This window comes from Prinia subflava, chromosome 5 (genome assembly GCF_021018805.1).
Source record: "Prinia subflava isolate CZ2003 ecotype Zambia chromosome 5, Cam_Psub_1.2, whole genome shotgun sequence".
Lineage (NCBI taxonomy): Eukaryota > Metazoa > Chordata > Aves > Passeriformes > Cisticolidae > Prinia > Prinia subflava.
In genome coordinates, this window is record NC_086251.1 from 30,075,034 (window position 1) to 30,098,288 (window position 23,255).

General features: G+C 44.5%; 1 protein-coding gene across 3 annotated transcripts in view; it reads left to right on the forward strand.

Moving 5' to 3' along the window:
• Window positions 1-23,255, forward strand: part of ACTN1 (actinin alpha 1) — an 86,577-nt gene that overhangs the window by 52,076 nt on the left and 11,246 nt on the right. For all 3 annotated transcript variants that reach the window (XM_063398742.1, XM_063398740.1, XM_063398741.1), the window contains exons 4-14: window positions 917-1,003; window positions 1,556-1,643; window positions 2,595-2,673; window positions 8,523-8,604; window positions 10,249-10,334; window positions 17,043-17,135; window positions 18,252-18,482; window positions 19,019-19,166; window positions 19,752-19,902; window positions 22,301-22,409; window positions 22,895-23,035. In XM_063398742.1, the coding sequence (XP_063254812.1) occupies window positions 917-1,003; window positions 1,556-1,643; window positions 2,595-2,673; window positions 8,523-8,604; window positions 10,249-10,334; window positions 17,043-17,135; window positions 18,252-18,482; window positions 19,019-19,166; window positions 19,752-19,902; window positions 22,301-22,409; window positions 22,895-23,035 (1,295 nt within the window). The remainder of the gene's footprint in view (window positions 1-916; window positions 1,004-1,555; window positions 1,644-2,594; window positions 2,674-8,522; window positions 8,605-10,248; window positions 10,335-17,042; window positions 17,136-18,251; window positions 18,483-19,018; window positions 19,167-19,751; window positions 19,903-22,300; window positions 22,410-22,894; window positions 23,036-23,255) is intronic.

The window sequence follows — 23,255 nt, forward strand, 5'->3', positions numbered from 1 at the left end:
CCCATCTGCTCACTGTTTGGACTGTTTGGCTCTAGTCCATAGATGGTGGAAGCTTCTTTCTGGGCCAGCATTGCCCCAAGCACCTCTCCCCAGGACCTTGGTCCTGCATGCTAAACAGATCGTATGTCACACACGCACGCAGTTCCCTTGTAAAACCTCCAAGTTCTTGACCCTTGCTGATTTGTGTTGTGGAATCTAATGAGCAGTAAAGGACAGTCTGCTCACAATCATGGTTTATGTTATGTTCTGCACAGACTGGTCAGCATGAGTCCTTGCTTCCTCTTCCAGCAGGATGCATGGACTTTGAGAAATGCTCTGTTGTCTTGTTTGACAATTACATGACTGAAAGAAGTCTCATCAGGCAGTCTGATGTATTTAGGCTTATTTGAAATTAAAATGTTTATGGTGTATGGTTTTCTTGGTGGTAACTTGTTCACAGGACAAAACCAGCTGTCAAAGCCTATCTGCTCTGGGAATTGTCACTGGTCCTTCTGGTATATTTATGCTAGGGCAGTTACATAGGTGGCTTGGAGTCGATAGGGTATAAGAGAAGAAATGCTTTTCCTTTTCTAGTTCGGCTTCTTTGACTTCTAAGTAATAGTGATTATACCTGAGGAAGGTGCTGTTAGGCCCCTGTGGGGAATTGCACCGATCTAAATTAGTGCTTATTCTCGATCTTTGGGATCATCTGTGTCTGTTTTGCTCTCAGTATTGTACTGCAAAAGAACCAGTCTGATTACTGGGTACTGCACCTATCAGCAGAGTATCTGGGAAGGCAGGGAAAAACAGTTTTTAGCAGGAATTCCATTTCTCCTGTCTGCAAAAGGAAATGTTCCCCAATACTCCTGTTTTACAAGGATTTGCAGTTGCAACTTTGTCTTCTATTTTTTATCTTTCTACCTTTTTTTTTCCATAGAAATCGTGGATGGCAATGTTAAAATGACCCTTGGAATGATCTGGACCATCATCCTTCGTTTTGCCATTCAGGATATCTCAGTTGAAGGTAAATTTTAGTTCTTTCCTGCCACTGTTCAGTAATGGACAACTGGGGTAACTAAATGGCTTTACCACTTAAAATGGCCCAAAATGTGCTCTTAAGTGAGTCACTGAAAGATCCTGGGGAGCTACCCTTCCCCAGCTGCCCTGATGTCTCATGAACATTTATAGCCAGGCTCAAGCATACTGAGATCAGTTTTTCACGTGCTTCTCTGACAATAGATTTCAAGGATAGCTCAAAAGGATAGCTAAGCCTGAAAATAAACTTTAGTGTTGGAGTTTGATTCAGGGGCTAGCTCTGAAAACCTATCACTTAGGAGTCCTACAAGACTCTCTAATCCCAAAAAGCTAACTTCTTATTAGTGAACCTCATTAAGCATATAATAGTAACAAAACTATCCTAATAGACTTTTCCAAATAAGAAATTCTCTGACAAGTGAAGTTAAATAAAGCACAGTTTAGTGCAGTCTCTATCAAAGGGGAATTGGTGATGATTTTCTACCATATGCTCCAGAGACTTCTGTTTAAATTAATTGATGTGTTTCCATTCTTTCCCTAGAAACATCTGCTAAAGAAGGACTTTTGTTATGGTGTCAGAGGAAGACAGCCCCGTACAAAAATGTAAACATCCAGAACTTCCATATCAGGTGAGTTACAGGCAAGAACTTAGCTTTATAATCTGTGTTATTTTCCTGTGTCTTGAGGGTTTGCCATTCTTATGCTGTATGTTCAGCAGTATTCCTGACAGACCTCCCAAGGCAATGCATGGGCACATTACACAAGTAGCAGTGTGGTCCAGAGGGATGCCTAGGAAACTGAAGGCAGAGGTTCTCAGAGGATCCAAGTACCTACATCTAATTCCTCATTCAGGTTACAGTTGCTGCTTTCATGAAGTTCTTCAGGGCATTAAGTCCTCCAAGAGCAGCATTTGTGGCATGGGCTAAGCAAGAGAGCTTTTTCTCTGTGAAAACTCAGAACACTTCAGGAGCTATGAAAAAAGGACTGCCTCCTAACTTTTGTAGTATGGCAAAGCTGAGGAGGAATAAGAGGTTCTCTTGGTCTGCTTTTCATATTTCCAAACTGGCAGATGTTCCAGTGAAGATTCTGCATAATAGTGTTTTTTCCAGCACATCTTGGAGCCTTGTATAAACCTTTTCATGTAAAGCACTTCTAAGCTTAACTGCCGTCCATGCTTGCCAATGCTTCAGTGGAGCTAGCTGGGGACATCTGCCTTTTCCCTGAGGAATGTACTTGTTCCTCCTTTACGGCTTATGTCTATACCTTTTTTCAACCTTGAGCTCACATGCTGCACAGGATATGCACAGAGAGTTCAGCACAGACAACTGCCAGAAACGAGGTGCCAACTCAGTGGGCAAGTCTTAATCACAATGGATTTTTGTAGGGGTTAAAAGGAATCTTTACTGCAGTCTCACACTCACACAAGATATCCTCATTCCCAGCACTTACAGAAGCACTATTAGTTGGAAACGAAACCAGAATTAGTTGTCTCACTGCCGTGGTGCCTTCTCTCATGCTCACCACTGTGTGTCTCCGTGGCTGAACAGTGCTCATTGTTCTTTCTTGTGTTTCTCTCGTAGTTGGAAGGATGGCCTTGGTTTCTGTGCTTTAATTCACAGACACCGTCCAGAGCTCATCGACTACGGGAAGCTACGAAAGGTACAAATTCGATTGTCTATCAGACCAGATGCTTGGCACCTTAGAAGAGGGAAAAGAATTAGCTTGATAAACATAATTGGAGAACTTCAGCACAAGCTGGCAGTTGCAGGACTTGGGGGGGGGAAGGAAGGAGGGATGATTCAGTACATTCAGTCTTCTTAGTGAAGCGTGAACTTAATGAGCTTCCTGCTTGACTTTGCCTGTTTTCAGACTGCCTTGTATGAGACACACGTGCCCCAGTCCCAGCTGATGAGCAAAAGCTGGCAAACTCAGTAAGACCAAATGTGGGAATAGTTCTGTGTTAATGTCACAGACTAGTGAGTCAAATCAGGATTAACATTTCTGTGGAGAGTTGGATAGAAACCAGTTATCTGGTGTTCAAAATGCAGTAGCTCATTGAGGGGTTTGTGTGCCCTCACTGGACACTTGTCACATGCTTCCAGCTTAGCACTGAGTCATCTGCAGTGCTTCTGGGCTTCTCCTAGCATGGTATCAGGTGCCAAAAAAGCATTTGTGAGAAAACTCAATTTTGCTTAAATACTTGTTCTGGTAGCACAATACCAAGCTGCTCCAAAGTTTACTTCCTGTGCGGTTTGGAGACAAAATTGCTGAATGGATGATGACAATAACTACTTAGTGATTTATGCTCCTCCCAATGTCTTGACCCAGCAGTGCAATAGAAGATTAAACTGGGTTCTTATCCTACTGGCATTCCTGCAATTTGCTGAGATCAGTTTCACTGTATCTATGCCCATGTTACCAAGAGCATAATTCATATGTCATTGCTGGGGCTAACACAAAAAGCTTGTCCATCGGGTCTCCTGGATTGAGTGTATTAAGTGCATGCATGCTTGATGTTAGCTAGGGAAATAAACAAAGAAGCCCATCACCAACAGACCTGGACTCTTGAATCACCGTGCAAATGGACAAAATATAAATGATTTAATCAAATTAGCTGCATCCCAGAGGCAATGAACTGTACAATTCCTGATCTGCTTTTCAATAACTTTTTAGATCTTTACTGTCTTCCAGTGTAATCAATTTTTCTAATCAGTTTTAGTGTCTGGAGTTAACACATGATGAATAAACAGTGGGGGGAGACTGTACCTGTTTACATAAACAGCAGCAAGAAGAAAAGGAATTACTAGAGTAACATTTTCCATGCCTAATCTTGGGAAAATAACGCAGCTAAGCAATGTGTGCCTGACAAACCCGGGCAGGTAAATGCTGCAGCACACTCTGTTATCAACAAGGCCCTAAGCCAAACCCAAGCGAAAACAGAGTGAAAGAAAGTGAGGTATTTGTTGATATTGACTGCAGGCTTTTTAGGGTGAAAAATAGGGTGATTGTTCTAGCCAAACTCAGTGTACAAGAGAGGGGCTTGGAGTAAGGTTAGGGGGAACCAGCATCTTTTGATCTCTGCTTGCTTTTGATCCCCTCCTTCATCTGGTTCCCTCTGTCCTCCTTAAGTCTTCTCACACTCTGTATCATTTTTATTGTTGTTCTGCCTCAGTTACTCTACAGAGATGAGATTAAATGTATGTTAGAGAACTCTACAACAGCTGAAATCTTGAGCAAATAGCTGGAAGGAGCTTTAGAGCCTAGTCTTTAACTCTGGCAGCTGATGTGTGCTGAAGGGAAGTTAACCTTTTTTATGCTAGATATTTGAAACCATTTGTGGAATGCATAAACACAGAGGAGGCTGCTGAGAAGCAGCTATTACAGTGGATCAGAGATCCACCTCAAGTTCTTTTCCAGCTCTAGGGAGCAATTACTGGCATCTCAGTTGTGTGTGCCTTTGGCAATGCTGTGTGTGTTTCTGTATATACACATACACACAAATTTATGAAATAAAGAGGTGAAGTCAGTTCCAGCTGCCCAGAGTTCTGTACTGTACTTCTTGTTTGGGCAGCGTTCTTCCGCAGCTTGTGTTTTCTGCTCTTTCACAGAGGCTGTGTCTAGGCTACAGACCTGTATTGGCTGTGTGTACTTGCAAAAGGTAGCCAGCATAGTAGTGCATGTCTTTACAAAATTTAGCAACTTCTTTTGTCAGCATTGTTTTGTGTTGAGTTTGTTCCTAGCTATTTTTCCTAGTCTAGCTGTAATAGTGGAACAAGCAGAGTTCTTCTCTGCATACAGGCACAGCCTAGCTAAAGTTATTTGTATAGTCCAGGCCTCAAAACAACAGGTACAAGTCTAGCTTGGTGTTGGTGATTGCCTGACAGCCCAGATACTTGGTTAGATAGTTCCTATTTGGTGCAGATCTGTCTGCTATTATTCAGCTAGATAAGATCTTGGGATTCAGCCGTGGCCTGCAAGTGAGGGGTATGCAGAAGATAAGGATTCCCTTCCTCCTTTTACCCTTGACTCTAGCTCTGCTGTGAGCCACATCAAGATACTTTTGCCAAGTACAGTGATTGACTGCTGGCTCTGACACCCCCTCATATACCACAGTATGTATAGAACTGTGGTCTGTGTACTGCTGAGTTATATGCAGATATTTCTGAAAACATGAGTTTTGGATTTCTTTCCTTGTGTCTTCAGTTCTGGCAGATATAGTAAGTGCTTGCTCTCTCTCAGTTTTCCCTCCCCTCCATCTCCTTTCCTGATTGCTAGTTGATAGATGGTGTTTTTTATGTTACAGTGCAATAATTGCCATGGCAACCTTGTGTGCTGCAAGGACTTGGAAGTAGCTGGAGGAAGAGAGGAGTCCCTGCATAAATTAGGGTTGTGACAAAAGATAAAGAACCATGTTAGTCTTCAGTCAGCAAAAGCAGAGAATGAGCCAGGTTGGCATCTGTCTAGGGCAGGTTTGCTGTGTGCCACCTAAAACAAAGTACCTCCTCCATGGTAAAGCTATAGATTTCCTTGTGGCTAGCCCAGCTAGGGTCTGGCAAGTTACTGTTCCTTTTCATGCCTCTGCCATTGCTATGTGCACATAAATGCAATTGCAACCAAGACACCTCTGCAGCCTCATCTGGGTCGCTGCTCTTCTGGGTGTGTGTTTCAGCTGTGGGAGTAATTGGGGACAGGTGACTTTTTGTTTGGTCTGCTGTGTTTGGGTCCCTAAAGTGTGCCTGCAGCCGTGGTGCTGCAGTGCAAGGCCTGGAGCTGCCTGGCCAGCCTTTATTTCATTGCCCCTTTTTCATGGGCATCAACTGAAGCAGTGATTTGAGATAATGATTAGCTGGGGTACAGTGAGATGGAACTGAAAGTGGTGAAGTTGGCAGGAATTTGATAGGGCTTGAGGCCCTGTTGTAGTCTTGGAAAAGCACCAGGGGAAACCCTGACTCATGCACAAAGAAGCATTTTTGGGATGAGCTGCTCCACTGTTCTTGAGGGGTGAAGTTTTTCCTGTAGGGAACAGTCTTGCTCAAGTGTAGCCCTCTGCTCATCTCCAAGCTAGTCTTGGACTTGGGTAGCTTGCTTTCAGCAGTGCTATCTATAGTTTCATTCCCTAAGAAATACTGTGATTGTGCATCTTTCTTGCATTTGAGGTAGAAATCTGCTGGCTTTATCTAGGTGAATCTCCAGTTTCCCACATGTTAAAACTTCCAGCCCTTCCTTTGGGACTGCCCAAGCCCAGTAAGTTTTCCCATCAGGAAACCTCTCCCAGCTTTCAGCCAGAAATTTCTTTTTAACCTTTGGCAGCAGTGCTCCTGGTGTTGTTACTTGCAAACTGATAGGAAAGCTGTCTGCAGTGAGAGATTTGCTCCTCCCTTTCCTCCAGGAGAGGTTGGCAGATCTTCTTGCAGCTTGTTCAGATGGGTCTATGCTAAGGAAGTGTTTGTGTTAATACTAAACACTCCTTCAGGGTGTTAACAACCATGAGGATCATGGTCAGCACGGGGTGAAATTTGCTGCACAGTGGTGGTATTTCTGCAGAAATAGAAAATGACACATGGGCTAGGGGAAGACTGGCAAGGGAGCTGCCAGTTGGCATTTCTGGATGCTCCTGCACTTGAGTGAAAGAAAATCTGGTATTTTTTTCTTCATAAATGAAGCTAGGGCCATGTCTGTGCTCAGTGAACAAAGCAGGTTATATGCCAGCTAGTCTCACCTCCTCAGATAAGGCTTTTGGTTACGCTGTGGGTTCCTAGAGGTTTCTACACATCAGGCACAGAAGACAAGGAGATGTAAACTGAAGTGGTTCCTCTAATTCCATGGCATAGGATGGTTCCTTGTAGCTGGAGAATAATAAAAATCACTGCCTGCTCCACTGCTCAACTCTGAAGAGGTGGATGTAGATTTATCTGATGTAGTCACCATTGAAAGGGTATTACATAGGAATATAGGGATTTGACACTATGTCATACTGTGTGACAGCTGCTGGCTTCATCACAGCAAGCCTGTGCAATATTGCCTTGCTTAATACTGACTTGTTCCAGTGGATTTAATACAGATCACTGTCTGTTTTAGTGGCCTTTGTGTGTGATTTACTTTGATAGGTGAAACATTGCTGTCTCATAGAGACATTTGCCCAAAGGAATATGTTGCTGTTATTGGATGCCAGCCTAATACATGCTTGATTCCTAGGGAAATGCTGCAGGAAACTGCTTTTCAGAGCAGCTCAATTTCCTAGTTCATGAAGGCTGTAATCTGAGGGCTACATAATGACTAGTGCCATAAAGGAAGTTTTATTCATGCCCATACCCTGTCTGCCCAAGCCTGCCTAGCTTCATCTCTCCTGCTGGGTGGGTTCAAAGGAAACTGCCTGTTGATTAGAGTTCAGGCACTGCTTAATCTTCCAAGTCAGTGCAATAAGCAAAGGCACATGATTCAAATAGAAAATAAACAGAACATGGATGCCACTCTAGAAAGAAGGTGAAATAATTTTACTACCTGTTTCCTGGTTTTTATGTGGGTGTCAGCGTGAGTGGCACAAATGACAATATGGAGAGCACCACCCCATCTTTCCTCCCTCCCAAAAGACACCAAACAAGATGGCTAAATACTAGCAGTTCACAGTCTTTCATCCAGTAGAAGCCACATGTCTCAAGAGTAGAAAGTGATAATGCAAATATCATTTGTCACCCATGAAGTGGATTGAGCCTTCAGAATAATGAAGTATCATGATTATACAGGGACATAGGAATAAGCTGGTATGAGACTCTTTACACAGGTTGGCAAGTGTCTTGGTGCTGATTATTATATTTGAATGCTGGACACAATTTTCAGAGAGGCTTTCATTTTCAATGACATTTGAATTTCATGTTTTCTTGTGTGGCTCTCTGAAATCTACAGAAAGTTAATGTAGAGAGGAATAGAAATGTACTAAGGAAATTACAAGACCTGTGCAGAAGGAAAAGCCATACTCAAGGCAAAATGGGTACTTTTATATGTATTTATTTTGTAGAAATTTGTTGAAACATTTCTCTTCCTCCCACTCAACTGGTGTTCAACAAACTGTACACTAGCTAAGGACAGCACCCGTTGCAGATGTTGTTACTATTTTAGTGTTGCTTAGATGTTCTAACAGATACACAGCTCTGCATTTCTTTAAAACTGAAGCTGCAAATCTAATACAAGCATGAGATGTAAATGGGAGGTGTGGTCTCATCATTTACTATCAGTATGATAGGAAGCTAATTTTACGTATAAGTAGGTTCAAGACAAAATGCATATTCCTTTTTTTTGCAAGTGCATAGACTATATGTTAACTATCATACCAAGAGTCCCCAGGCGCTTCTTTCAAAAGGAAGCTAATTATTTCATCCTGCTACATGAGGCCTCACACACAATTTTGTCTGACAAGCAGTTACCTGAACCAAACCAAGCTCTTTCTGGGAGAAATGCTGTGTACCTTGTTAAAAGTTGATGCTAATGCTCTCCCTCTGTTTCTTTTTAAGGATGATCCTCTCACTAATCTAAACACAGCTTTTGATGTGGCTGAGAAATATCTGGATATTCCGAAGATGCTGGATGCAGAAGGTAAAGTAGAATCCAACAGCTTTTAACTGGCTTTTTCTCAAGTAATGTTCCACTTCTTCTAGGTGGACTTCTTTTGTACAAGAGTTCAGTAACCTCTGAATGTTTCCTGCATGACTGTGCAGTAATTTTATAGAGGAAAAGTTAAAATGGAATAATGAGTCACATGTTTTGCTTCCTTCTTCCTCCTCTGTCCTTCAGTCTTTTGAGTCTAGCATGGAGGTCTTAGCTGGGGGTTGACACACAAGGCAGAGATGAGTAACATCTGTCATCTGCTGACTGAAGTGTTCCCTTCCAGTTATCTGGCTAAATACTGAGTTAGTGTATGGTGTAGGACTGTGTTCCTTTTGCTCCAGGGTTTTTTTGCTGTGGTCTTTCTGACATTGCTGGTGTTCTTCCTTTTGAGGGCATGCTATTATTATTACTATGGTTATTATAAACTGCTTTTTCTTGACTATTCAGAAGTGTTTGGCATGAAGATCCGTCACTGACTGGGTCTAGAGACCAAGACAGAGTTACATGTTGTTCAGAGATGCTTTTGCTGCTGATTATGACTGCATCCCTGAGGCCACTGGGACAGCAAGGATTACTTTTCAGAGCCTTGTCAGGACCAGCTTGGCAGTAGATTTTGAGGACTGTAACTCTGGAGTACAAACAACAACCTGAAATAGTTCACTGGCTGTTGGCTGTTTGCCTAAAGCCAGCTGGTTTTAATGGTAAAGCTGTATTTCAGACTTGGGTTGGACAGGAGAAGCAGTTAAAGATTTTTGTTAAATAAAGGAGTGGAAGGAGCAAAGAGGAAAGGTGGGAATAGGGCAGCCAAACCTAGTGAACCTATATCTGAGTAACCAGGATGTTCATATTCCTAGGCAGTATTTCCCAAACTCAGAGATGAGTTCTGCTTTCCTTGCATTCATCAGGCTGAGGTTAAAAAAAAAATCATGAGGTTTCCAGAGTAGATTGAAATGTTTCCTGCCATTCTGTAGGAAATAGAGACACCTCCAAAATAAGCAGATCTAGCTTCAGATCTCAGCAAAAGCAGCAGTGATGAAGAAGGCCTCCAGCAGGAGTTCTCATTGCTCTTTACTGATCTCTCTCCTCCTTCATGGAGTCGAGCTAATGTGCATTCCTCCACACCATTAATTCTGATCTCTGGAGGTGTTGAGTTTCCCCTGAAACTAATGAAAGGGCCTCTTGAAATTCAAGCCCATCATTGTGTTGAAATGGAGGAGGGAGGCATGGAAAAAAAGGGAGAAAGTCTTTCCAGAAGAACAGAACTGTGTGGAGGAATTGCAGTGTAATATGTCTATAACAGTCATGTCAGCCTGATGCCAGTTTGGGTTGATTCAATCCACCAACCACAGTAGTGTTCTCAGGACAGGGAAATCCTGTGACACAAGACATGCTGACATGGCTGCCTGAGCCTGGCCAGATTCTGGAGGAAATTTGATGATGAGGGAGGGGAACCAGAAGGGTGATCCTGGGTTCTGAGACACACACATCTTCTGGGGAATGCTGGGAAGCCCTGTGGAATCGCTATGACATGCACACGCTGCAGCAGGCCTCCTGGACAGTTGTGGTTCTACCCCTCCTCTGCTTCCCTCCCATCAGTTGATTGTGCTCTTAACGTGAGGTTTTTTTTGACAGACATTGTTGGAACTGCCCGTCCTGACGAGAAAGCCATCATGACCTATGTTTCTAGCTTCTACCACGCCTTCTCAGGAGCCCAGAAGGTATCGCAGGATCCCAAGCTCCCTCCACAGAGCACACCTGGTGCCGTTGCTAATGTCCAAACCTTTTTTTCTTTCTCTCTCTCCTCTCTAGCTACGGGCATCTTTATTATTATGTTCTTGGTAGAGTTGGCTGTTGGTTCAAAGTGGTGCCCCAGATGAAATATATGGGGCAAGGGAGCCAGGAATTCCACTTCCCTATAGTCACCAGTACTTCCTGTGGCACTTAGGTATGCCACACTTTGACACATGCAAATTTAGGGGTGTGGGGGGCTCTGCGTTCTCCATTTGCCTTATGAACTGCTGTCCTGATGGCCAAGAACCTGTACCTCTTGATCTTGGTAAATCTGAGCTAGGATGCTTGGTCTTACAAAAAGGAAAGACCACCACATAGATTCTCTGTGCAGCAGGAAGCTGCAGCTTCCCCCCGGGAAATAATACAAATACCTCAAATACCTATACACTTATTTTTTTTCTTCTTTTTCCAAAGATGGAGAAACAGAGCTGACTAAGGTTTTATGAAGGGTTTAATGAATGGCCAAAGCTTTATCTTTTGCCTTATGTGTGCTCCAGGTTCCAGCACCCTTGCTTTAAGGTCTGAACCTGCTGCTTTCTCAAGCTGTGCCACAAATTCAGTCCCAGTTCACCTGGGGCTAACCAAGTGTGTTTAACAAGTACATCCATGGTGGTTTTGCAAACAGAGCATTGCTTATCATGACTGAGATGCCTGTTTTTGTTAGTTTCCTTTTTTTCCCCCCCTCTTTTCTCATCTGTGTTGGGAATCAGGCAGTTGAGTCCTTGCTACTTATGGCTTAGCCATTTTCCTGTTGGTAATGGAGTCACTTAAGGAAAACCTTTTTGAGTGAAACCTTGTGAAACATCTCTTGCCAAACCCAGGCAGCCTCCTGTGCTTGAGTGCCTTAGGAACAGGCAGTGCACATTGCAGCAGAGCAGATCCTGTGCAGGACGTGTACTGTGTGGGAAGGCTCTGATCTCAGCTCCTCGGCGCACCAAGGGCCTCCAGCACGGGCGTTCAGGTCTCCAAACAACTCGTTTGCATCCTTGGGCAGGCCCCCAGAGTGCAGCTGGGAAGGTGCAGAGCCCAGACCCTCGTCTCAGGACCCCCTGGGTTGGGGGTAAGGAGGGGTGCCGCTTTGAGCCACAAGCCAACGCTGCTAGCCACCTTCTGATCCGAACTCCCAGCTCTCCGCATGGAAATCTGTGTGGCCTGTCCTGCAATGCATGATGGGAAGGTTTCTCCCCCTCTCTCACGCCACCCACGATTGTTTTGTTTTATCCTATGTGCTGCTTCTTACTTTATCCTTTCAACCTCTTTTCCTTCTCTGCACAGATATTATAGGCACGCTAAGGCCGGATGAGAAGGCCATAATGACCTATGTCTCATGTTACTACCACGCCTTCTCAGGGGCGCAGAAGGTGAGACTTTACTGCTAACAACCCCTCCCTCACCCTGCCCTGCCCACCTGTCCTCTCCAGTGAGGAACGCCAGACTCCCGCCCGCCCCAGGGCTTTTGCAGGGAAGCCCAGAGCATCCAGTGAGGCATTTGGATATGCCATCTGTAATCTTGCTGGAGAAGTGACATAAATGTCCTTTGGGACAGACTTGAGCTGCTCTTTCCCTCCAGTCTCACACTGCAGCAGAGGAGAAAGCATTTGGTAAAGCTGGCATTGGAAGATGAATGTATGTCTGCTCTGACAGAGGCAGAACCCTTTCAGTAACTAGTGGGCATTGTCCTGGCCAGGCAGTGCACCTCCAGAAGTACCACAGTCAAATCCATCCTCCAGGAAATCACAGCCTGTCCCACTTGGGCTGCCATCCTGCCTTCCACACTCAGCCTCCACTGGGTCAGTGGTCCTTTCCTAGCCTGAATCATCCTTGAGCTGGTTACATAGCACTTTTGTGCTCAAGCCATGAAGTTCATTTCTACCAGGCCTTCAGCTTTTCCAAACTCACATGCTTTTCCATTCCTTGTTTCTTCCTTGTAATTCTCCTTTTTCCCAAACCACCTGTATGTTTTATTTATCTTTCCTCTGCCTTGCCCATTTCCATAGCTTCAGGTCTTCCTTCTTCCTGTGCTTCCTCTTGACTCCAAAGTCTCTTTGCCTGACATCAGGATGTTTGGAACTAAATAGTTTCAGATCACCTTTGGGCAAGCAATTTCCCAGCAATCCTTTGAAAAGGGAAAAAGGTAGATTCTTTTCTCCCATGTCATAACCTGCCTGAGCTGCGGCCCTTCCACAAGATTATTGCTAATTTCAAATAGGAAGCTTTAGAACAGTAAAATCCAAAATCCAAGGCTATGTTCTTCATGTTATGGACGTGCCTTTTCTATTTGAGACACAGTCCTTGTGTTGCCCAGCTTGAGGGCTAATCTGACTCCAGGAAGATTCCATCTCTTTTGTGCAAAGCAGTGCAGATGGTCCCAACATTGATTCAGTTTCCATGCTGATGCTGGCTTTCAGAGGGCAAATGCACGCAGTAGTTTCCAGGGAGTGGCTCTTTAGTTCAAACTTTTTGTTCTCTGCCCAGTTTCATATAAATTATGTGCTACTGTCTTGTTTCCAAGGAACTGGGAATGTGTCCCGCAGCAGTGCAGTAGACTTGCCCATTTGGCGTAATTTGTGTAGTCATGACTTTCCTGCTAGGATCCTGTGGTTTTCTGTTCAAAACACTCAAGACTAGTCTGCAAGCTCCAGCCAGCTGACACTTGCCCAGGAAGACTGTAGTTTCAGAAATCATGCCAACCTCATGATAAGGCCTGCTGTTTGCCAGGTGCCCCTGAGGGACTGCTCCAAGCGGTCTGCTTAACCTGAGGAACTCCAAATGAGGAAACATCAAACCACAGTTGGAGGAGGGTTGTAGCCTGCTGCAGGAACAGCCATGCCAGTCACCAATCTCTTCCTTTTCTCTCTGCACCCATTCCGTGATTTGGAAACCTGCTCAGCAGGTTCCATGCTCTGAGCAGCAATTTGGGTGGATGCTCAGTCTCCTGGGAGAACTGAAAACAGTCTTCTGCTTGCCTCAGGACCTGAACCAAGTAGCTGGGGCAGAAACTAAAGATGAAGTTTCTCAGTTATTAAAGTTTCAATCCCATGTAGTCCAACTGGTTAACAGGAAAGATTTAATGCATTATTCATTTTTTAGCAGTCCTGATGGGCCAGCAACTCAACTGTGCCCTGGCAGGAGGGGGACAGCTCCTTTTGGAGCTGCCCTAGTCATAAATTAGCCAGCTGCTAAGTGACATAGATTCAAGCCCGCAGGCAAATGCAAAGTGATTGCTGAGTACAAGCCCCTGCCCAGATGTTACTGTGTTGCCACCTCATGCAGGTTTAGGTGACTTACTGTGCTATCGCTCAATTTTTCATCCAGATTTTTCATTACTGCCACCAGGCCTGAAGGGAGAGTTCCATGAGCTGCTTTCTGCTTCTTTCATTCTCTTGTCCTGAGCCTTTGAAGGTACAGGGTCCCCAGCCTGACATGTGTATGTAGATGGCTGCTTTTTCTCTATGCCATTTTTTATATATATTTGTAGATACACTTGCTTTGGTTGGTTTGCTTGTTTTCTAACTGCTTCTGACTTTCACACTAAATGCATGCAACTACTGGTTGGCTTAATATTTTGTAAGCTTGTGCCAATTTCTAACTAATGTTTTACTGTTTTATTAAGAGATTGTGTTTGGTGTATGGTATTTTGGAGTGGTCCTCTGAGGTCAGAGGACAGCAGCAGGCAGGCATCTTCCCCTGAGGCTGGAGGACAGCAACAGGCAGGCATCCCTACATAGTGCACTGTGGGAATGCCTTCCTTCATGATCCTCCTCAGCAGAAAGACTTGGATCCATGAACTAGAGAGACTGCAAACTCTAGTCCTATCCTAAGCAGTTCAAGTTGTGGTTGAGAAGTACAGCAAAGACGAAAGGCAGATAAATTGCTGCCATTCAGTTTTTCATTTTGATTCCACCAGACAGCATGTGCATAGACACAGCAGCATGATGTCATGCAGAATGTCCTGGGCTTGCCCTCCCCAAGACTGAGTGCAAGCACTACAGTGTGTCAGCATGGTGCTGCACTGAAGCTGATGAGCTCACACAGGTTCCCTGAGAATACAGATATGCAGCTTCCAGACCCCAGGATTCTGCATTTTCTCAGTGCTGCTATGTGCCTTGTGGGTATCTTGGCCTTTTGGAGGCAGCATGAACATCCTAAATGCATCATTGCCTTTAGCAATGCGGGGAAGCCAAATTAGCTTTTTCCACTGAACTAATGAAGGTGGAGGGGGAGCTGCCTTGGCCTCATGTAAACATCTTGATGTGCCACTCTTCTTCCACCTTAAAGTGTTCCACTTTAGTTTTGAGGTTGCCATCACCATGGATCAGCTCATTAGCAGTAGTGTGGGGGTATTTGTGAAGCGTGCCTGGAAGCTCTGGCATCCTGTTGTTCTGCCTTGCTCAGAGCACAGTGTAACGTTGTACATGACATGAATGGTGGCTGTGGCCACGGAGCCCTTCCTGTGGCTGCAGCAATAACACACGGTTGCGTAGAGCAGTAGCAGTTCAAGGCAAGAACCGTTTGGAGGCAAGTACTGGGGGGGGAAAGGAAGCCTCTACACTCCTGCCATTAGGATAATACAAATAACGTCGTAACTGCTGACATTCTTTGGGTCTTTTTGTTTAGACAGTTGCTCAACACATATACACACACACGTATTTGAACTTGGGCAGCTGGAGAAAGTCTATCACAGATACATGTAAATATGCCTCAGTGGAATGGGGTCCTGCCTGCACAGCTGGCTGCTGCTGCAGTGAGCTCATGGGGTGTAAAAATAAGAAAGTTAAATGAACACCTCTCCTGGAGTGATGGAGATAAACATTAGGTACCGCCAGTTCCCTGCAGTCACTAGGCAGATCATGGTAAGGCTCTAGCAATGTCTTTTTGACATACTATTTGGTCCCATGTCTATAGTTTTCTCTGTATATCAAAAAACACTCCATTAGAGTACAAACTTTAGTTAAAAATAGGTCAGAGTATGAGCTTTCTTAAATGTAACTATTGTTTGCACTTTTTGCAGATTTCTTGTTAAGTGAAACTGCTCCTTTTACCGTAAGGGTCTCTCTGATGTGTTTTTAATTAGCTGATAATCTGTGTGTCTTATAGCTGGTCCACTTTAGTGAGGGGGTAGATGACTGAATAGGTGTTTTAACAGCTTCATTACATTCTACAAATGAATAAGATTGCTGTGTCCCCTGGGACCTTAGCAATCCATACATCACTGTACAACTTATGACTTTATTGCTATTCTTGCTGTTTGACATCAGCTACAAAAATCAGAGGTTTTTTCTCAAGTGTCCTTGAAGATAGAATAAACAGATAATAAAAGGTCTTTTAAAAATAGAAAAAGGTTGAAACTTACAGGCTATAAACTCAGCAAAACTTTGGCATCAGTCCTAGTGTAGTTTAGAGACAGGGTGCAGCGCTCACAGTTGGTTTGTTGTAGTGTTGGCATGTACCCTCTCCTGATTTGCACTTAGCCTCTGTGAGGAGGACTTCTCCCAAGGGAGCCTGTGGGTACCCCTAGCCCCTTGCCCAGGCACCAGGGTCACAGCTGTACTGTGGTGAGAGGGATCTGAGCAATGCCCTGATGCATCACAGGGCATGTCCTCAGGCTTTGTGGCATCTTCTTTACCACACCATGGTAATGATGAAGGGAGCTGATAACTCACAGATACATTCTGTGCAAGGATCAGCCTGCTTGGATGTCCCCCATGCCAAGCACACACGTGGCACTCCAGACTGACTGCTTCTGAGTTCATAGCTGGGATTTTCCTGATCCTTACTTTCCAAATTCATGTTGTAACACGTTCAGCTCCCCACAGAGAACCAGGTTTTGTTCTCACAATGGAAAGAAAGAAAGGAAAAAACTCCAAACCTAAATAGTAACAGTAGGATATTTTTTTATTGTGAGACTTGTTTTGGAAGAGTAAGCAGAAAGATTACCCAGGAAAGTGAGGGGAAAAGAAACTTTCTTCTCAGCTGGATCATGAGACTTTGAACACATGGTAGGTGTATGCTCTACCAAGGAGGTGGCTCTGTAATCAGTGCCAGAAACACAGGAAAAACTGGAAGACAATTCTGCTGGGCAGAATTTTTGACATTAAGAGAAGTATCTACCATTTAATCTGCCGAACAAAATTATGAATTTTCCCGTAAGTCCAGTCTATGGTTAACTCTGTTTGGGTAGTTCTTTCCTGGGGTAAAAGTATAGAGACAGTCTCATCAGCTTGACATCACTTCTACAGCTATTCCAGCTCAGAATGCTGGTATGGGGAGTGGAGGTGGCAGCAGAAACTCCCTGTCTTTGTGAAGAGGTAGCCAGGGTCCTTCTGGTAGGAAGCAAAGAACAAGACCTTCTTACAGAAGCAGCTCCAGAAAAAGCATAGAAACATTGGTTGTCCCACAACATATAGGGTAGAATCAGTGCAGCAGAGAATTTCTGAAGGGAAAAAACAAATCACTATAGAAGGCCTGATGGAAACAGAGAGGTCAGGACAGATGTCTCAAAGTGCAGACAGGTTGCTAGAGCTAAGGGTAAGAGATTTTACCTGCAGGTATGTAGCAGGAAGCTAAGCTGTGCAAGGTTTGGTTTGGGTTTTTTTCACATTTTTCCCTTCTTCCATTTTTCTTCTCTTTGTCAGGCGGAGACAGCAGCAAATCGTATCTGCAAGGTGCTGGCAGTCAACCAAGAAAATGAACAGCTCATGGAAGACTACGAAAAACTGGCCAGTGATGTAGGTGTTGGTTTCTGAGTGGTGGTATGCAGAAAAGAATTGCATTTAATGCTGATGAGTAATCTTGAGGAGTGCTATTGGCCCACTGCTATTTTCCCTGAAAAACTATTTTTTCCTTGTCAAATTAAAGACCAAAGTTACCTTAAAGACAAGAGCAATCTACCTTAAAACAGAAAGCTTCACAGAGCAGCTTTGAATTGCTCAATTTTTTAGGAGCCAACCCAGAAATGCTAAAATGGAAGGAAAAATCAAGTTGGTTAAATTTGAATTTGTCAGGACTATACAAGTTCATTCCATCTTCTACACAGCTTGTATGCTAATATACTGTAGAAGTCAGGAGTTGGATCAGAGAATAAAAGAGATATTTGAGGAAAGAAAAAGCATTTGCTGATAATGGAAAGAATCTGTGTCAGATACAAACTGGAGGCTGCTGTTGTTAACTGAGAAGGCTGACAGACTGACAACAGTCAGAGACCAAATGTGGACTGGAGTATGTTTGTGGTAGTTAAGTAGGGAAGAGAAGAGGGGCAAGAGAAGGGCAAACATAACCCATAAGCTTGGTTTCAGCCTGATCTGAAAAGCATCAGGCACTACTCCACTCGCAGTGTAGACTGCCTATTGCATAGCATTTTGCCAGCTCTCCATATGGGTTTGTTATGGAGGTATATTCAAAGAGCAACAGTAACTTTGAGGAAGCTAGAGTGGGAAAAGTGTAAGGCTGACTTGAAGGCAAGAACTTGATTTCTCCTGTCAGATTCTCCTTGAGATAATATGACTTAAAGCATCCTTTAGTTATGCAACAGTCCAGCAAAATTCTTAAGGCTTTAACATAATCTGAGGATATAATTTTGTTCCTGCTCATGCAAAAGCTGTGCCTTAAGCATGTTGGATCGGCACTGCTGCGACAAACAGTACTACTTAGTGTGGTAAGGAATGTGCTGCTCATTAAAAAAAAGTACTTCCAATAAAGCTGGCAAACTTTTCTTTATGAGCCCTGCTGGTGGCAGAATCTTTCTGACAGCAAACATAAAAGTAAATGGTCCCTTATGAAATCAGAGCAACACCTGCAGTTTCAGCACAATTTTCAGTCCAATTTCTTGTCACTGCTCCGTCCAGCTGCTGGAGTGGATTCGGCGCACCATCCCCTGGCTGGAGAACCGGGCCCCAGAGAACACCATGCAAGCCATGCAGCAGAAACTGGAGGACTTCCGGGACTACCGCCGCCTGCACAAGCCCCCCAAGGTCCAAGAGAAGTGCCAACTCGAGATCAATTTCAACACCTTGCAGACCAAGCTGCGGCTCAGCAATAGGCCTGCCTTCATGCCCTCCGAAGGGAAAATGGTCTCGGTGAGTGGGGTGACTGCTTCTGTGTATCCCAGCCATGCCTGAGAAACGAGACTGCCTTTCTGCCCATGGATGGGCAGAGAGTGCCCACCTTCATAGTGAGATATCCTGTAGGAGGAACCCTGCAAAATATAAATCAGGGAGACTATGATGGGGGAGGATCAAGTGATCATTGCTTCCCTGTATCCAGATTGGTCTCTGAGGCTCTTCACAAGTCACATGTCTTTATGAGGAGATGTCTCAGAGACTTTCATTCTTTCTGATTCAGAAACGGTTGAGTTTTATTAAAGTTTCACGTAGGGGGTACTTTAAAACTGTAGAAGTGTTTAGAGAGGCTTTTTTCTGCAGACAGTTGTGTCTTGGCACTTCTAGTCCTGCTTAAGTCTGACACTTTGTCTCCCTGACTTGTCTGCAGAACGCTGTGAGAAGAAAAGCCCATGCTCACTCTCTCCAATCAGCTGGAGCCTCACTGAGACTAATGGTGAACATCTTCCCTCCACCTTCTAACTTGCCTTTCTGTCTCATGTTTCTGTCTCTAGGATATAAACAATGCCTGGGGTGGCCTAGAGCAGGCTGAGAAGGGCTATGAGGAGTGGTTATTGAATGAGATCCGGAGGCTAGAGAGGCTGGATCACCTGGCAGAGAAGTTCCGGCAAAAGGCATCCATTCATGAGTCCTGGACAGATGGTAATGCCAACCTACACGCTTCCTATTGCCCAACACAGTGCTGACTTATGGAGAGAGGAGGAGATGGATTGTGCATGGGTCCTTCCATTAGAGTTTCCTCTTGAGGAGGCTAGATTTATTTCTTATTTTATCAGAAAACAATGTATGGAAACCAGCTTGATCTCTGTTCTGCATCATGCAGTCAACATTGGCGTTTCCTAACTGTGGCAAAGTGAGAACTTTGGCTAGAAGAGAGCAGTCACAGAGCAGAGGAAGAGTTCTTCTGCAGTAAATGCTGCATACCATTGGCTTTTAGAGGATCAGCATAACCCACTTTGCACATATTGAGACGAGTCCAGTATAAACTGTGACAGTGCTACATTATGTGCCCTTCTGTGTTGTTAATGGCAAACTCACGCTTTGTGGTTTGAAAGTGAGCATTGTGCTTCTCTAGGCCAGCAGGCACGTGGACAAGCCTCGGGCAGGGCAGCTGGAGTGAGGCCGATGCCCTCTGGAGGGCCCTCGAGGGTGCCTGGATGGCAGGAGATGGCTTTGGCCACCCTGGGTCCTGTCCTTCATTCTTCTGTCCTTTGGCTCCCTCCCCAGGTAAGGAAGCAATGCTGCAGCAGAAGGATTACGAAACCGCAACCCTCTCGGAGATAAAGGCGCTGCTGAAGAAACACGAGGCCTTTGAGAGTGACCTGGCTGCGCACCAGGACCGCGTGGAACAGATTGCTGCTATTGCACAAGAGCTCAAGTATGGCACCCCAGCACACGTCCCATCCTTGGGGCAGGGAGGCTTAGTGAGCTTTGCCCTCTGCAGAGCAAAAAATCCATCCCCATGCAAAAATGCTGGGAATTCCCAGTGTTTCCAAACAGTATCTAGGATACTGCTATCCAGTATCCGGACACATCAGAAAAGCAGGCCAGAAAATGCATGAGCCGTGGGTGCTGTTGAGGAGGAGGCAGAGTTATATTCCTAAGCGTAGTTTCCATCCTCTTCTAGTTCATTATGCTGCCACGAACCCTTTCCTAAAGAGTCTGACCTGCTGCTGGCACATGCTATTTCAGAATTGTAGCACTGTCGTACTTTTCCAGGAACAGAAGGGAAGAGGAGAGAATAGGAGGGTCTCAGTTTGCTCTCTTAAAAAAAAAAAATAGAAAAAAAAAGTCCTCCTTATTCCAGCAGGGAAAAAGCTGCTTGAGCCCATTGTGGCCCCATTCTTTCCCCCAGGTGTACCTGCCCTGTGTGCACTCTGTTCAGCACGTGCTGCAGGGTGTCTTTGCAGCAGATCAGCTCTTTCCCTGCTTCTCTCCAGCTTGGAAACCTTCACCTCTGCTCCTTTTCCTGTAGTAATACAGGTTACCAGGAGAAACTGGGGGCTCATCAGGATTGCTTGAGATAGCAGGCAGGCAAAGAGCTAGCGGCTGCAGCCCAGGGAGGTTTTGAAATCCTGTATGTTTCTTGGCAAAAACCAGTCTGAACTACTTATTTTTGACTCTGTTTCCTATTTTTAAAAGATTTATATATCACACTGGCCTGTCTGAGGTTAATGTCTGGGCCAAGATCAGTCCTCTTGGGCTCAAGAGCTGTTTTTCTCTAAAAAATTAGGATTATTGGATCAAGATCATTATCTTCTTTAACAACAGAGATTTACAGAATTGTTCTCTTGTCCACTGGAGGATTGACCTTGGAACAGGAGGAGGGTTCAAGGCAATCCTCCATGTCAGTAAGATTAAAACTGAGTCTGTCTAGTCAGCAAGCATTACCTGACCTGCCACTTCCAAAGCATACACTACATGTCAGCCAAAGCAGCTGCAGCTCTAGGAGCAACAGGGAAGACTGAGGCCTAAACTGTAGGAGAGGTTATTTCTTTGAAAGTGTGAGAACAGCAGGCTCTGCTATGGTTACAGAAGCCATCTTCCATTTCAGCAAAGAAGCCATGCCCTGAAAAACCATGGCAGAGCTCTTTTCTTCTTCAGAGACACACTGCCAGAGAGATGCAGAGGGTGTGGAGGAAGCCACTGCAGCTCCCCATGGCAGGAATCTTTGGGGGCATGGCATGTTCCCCTCCTGAGCTGTAGTGGTCCAGCACAGGTGTGTTACAAGTCAGGCTTTCAGAAGGAGTTCTTTCATCTGCAGTGCTGGCTCTGCAGCAAAGTAGATCAAGCAATTGATCTGGATTAAAAACCTAGCAAAGAAGTTATTTTTAGCCCAAATCAGTTTCCTGGCTAGTTTACTGAAGGGCTTCACCAACAGCTGAGCCCACACTGCCCAGTACAATGGCATGAAGAAAGAAGGTTGCAGGAGGCAAAACTAACTGTAACGTCCATTACTGCTTAAAGAATTGCTCATCAGATGGCTCAGGGTCACTCAGTGATTTATTCCCAGTGCTTTATTTTGGGTTTTTCTTTCAAGGCTGACACTTCCCGGATTGGCTGGTCTCCCTCTGCCTGCAGATTTGTCCCTCTTTGACCATGTGCAGAACCATGAGCACAAAGCAGTGCAAGGCTGCAAGCTTTAGTGTGCCCCTGTGCTCTCCTTTCCTCAGTCATACTTTTACCAGTCTGTGTTCCTTGAGTGTCAGCCTATAGACATGTCAGCAAAGCACTTCTTGTCAGGCATATAGGAGAGAAACCTTCACGGTTATTCTGGGATTGTCCTAAATAAATTTACTGGGTTATGTAATGTAGCTATTCCTTGCCACCTCTTCTATGCAATTCTTAGGACAATCTTAAGCAGTTTCTTTATGTTAATAATAAAATCTTTGGTTTCCATTCTAATGTATAAGACACAGTTTGTTAGACTGCATAATGTTCTTAAGCAGAGTACAGGAGCAGATTGCTCTGATCATAATCTGCTTATTTCCTGTTTGAGCCAAAGTCTATACTCCCTTCCCCCTTTGGCAAGTTATTCCCATCAGGTAGCCAGCCTCAGTATTTGTTGAGGCCTTAGGTGGTCCTGTTCTGTGTTTGATTCAGCATAACATACAGTGTCCTCTAAACTAGGACAATCCTGATATCATCATCCTGATGCAGTGACCATGATCTCTCTGTCTGAATCTGTCTTCAAGACTGATGGAGAATAGGTTTCTGTTATTTCTGTACAGGGTCATTATTTGACTGCTTGTTATTTTTTTCCCCACCCTTTGTAGTGAGCTGGACTATTACGACTCTCCCAGTGTCAATGCCAGGTGCCAGAAGATCTGTGATCAGTGGGATAATCTGGGTGCCCTAACCCAGAAACGTAGAGAAGCCCTGGAGGTGAGATATGTTACAAGTTGGACCTTCTGAATGCACTCATTTGTGGGGGCCAAGCTGCAGTGGGCACAAGCAATATCAACTCACTTGTGAACTCCTAGAACATCCTGGACTGTAAACAAGGGCTGCATTTCAGTATACTTAGGCTGCTTTTCTTCCAGCCCAGATATGGTGCCACTTGTTTGCTGTTGATTTCTTTTTACTTCTCTTGGGCGTTTTGTAAACTCATTCTGCTTGAAATTCTGCTTTGTTTTATTTCAAAGGACTTTGGATTTATTTTATTTCCCATAGAGGGGAAAAATCCTGTCCAATGTGTAATCTCTAACAGCAGAGAGATTTTTACTGACATGCCATCCTGGGAGCACCAAGGAGGTCTGAAAGGAAGGTGCAGCTCAGACAGCCCATGTATCTATGTGATTATTCTTCTCCAACCATCTCTCTTGATTTTCTTTCCTTTTTTTTTTTTTTTTTTTTTTGTGCATGCACAGAGGACAGAGAAACTACTGGAAACAATTGATCAGTTGTACCTGGAGTATGCCAAACGAGCTGCCCCTTTCAATAACTGGATGGAAGGGGCCATGGAGGATCTGCAGGACACATTCATCGTTCACACCATTGAGGAGATCCAGGTACAGAGCACCAGTTAGGTGGGACAGTGAGAAGTTTGGGGTCTCCTGTATGAATTCAGAGTCGTATGAAATTATAGGTTATATTTTGGTGTTTCTGTATCTGAATAGGTACAAAGCATACATACATCATCCTAGCTGAACACAAAAACGGAAAACAGATTTTTCACAGTAACTCCAGAGCTATATTTGTGGAGGCCTGAAAAGTGGGAGAACCTTTTAG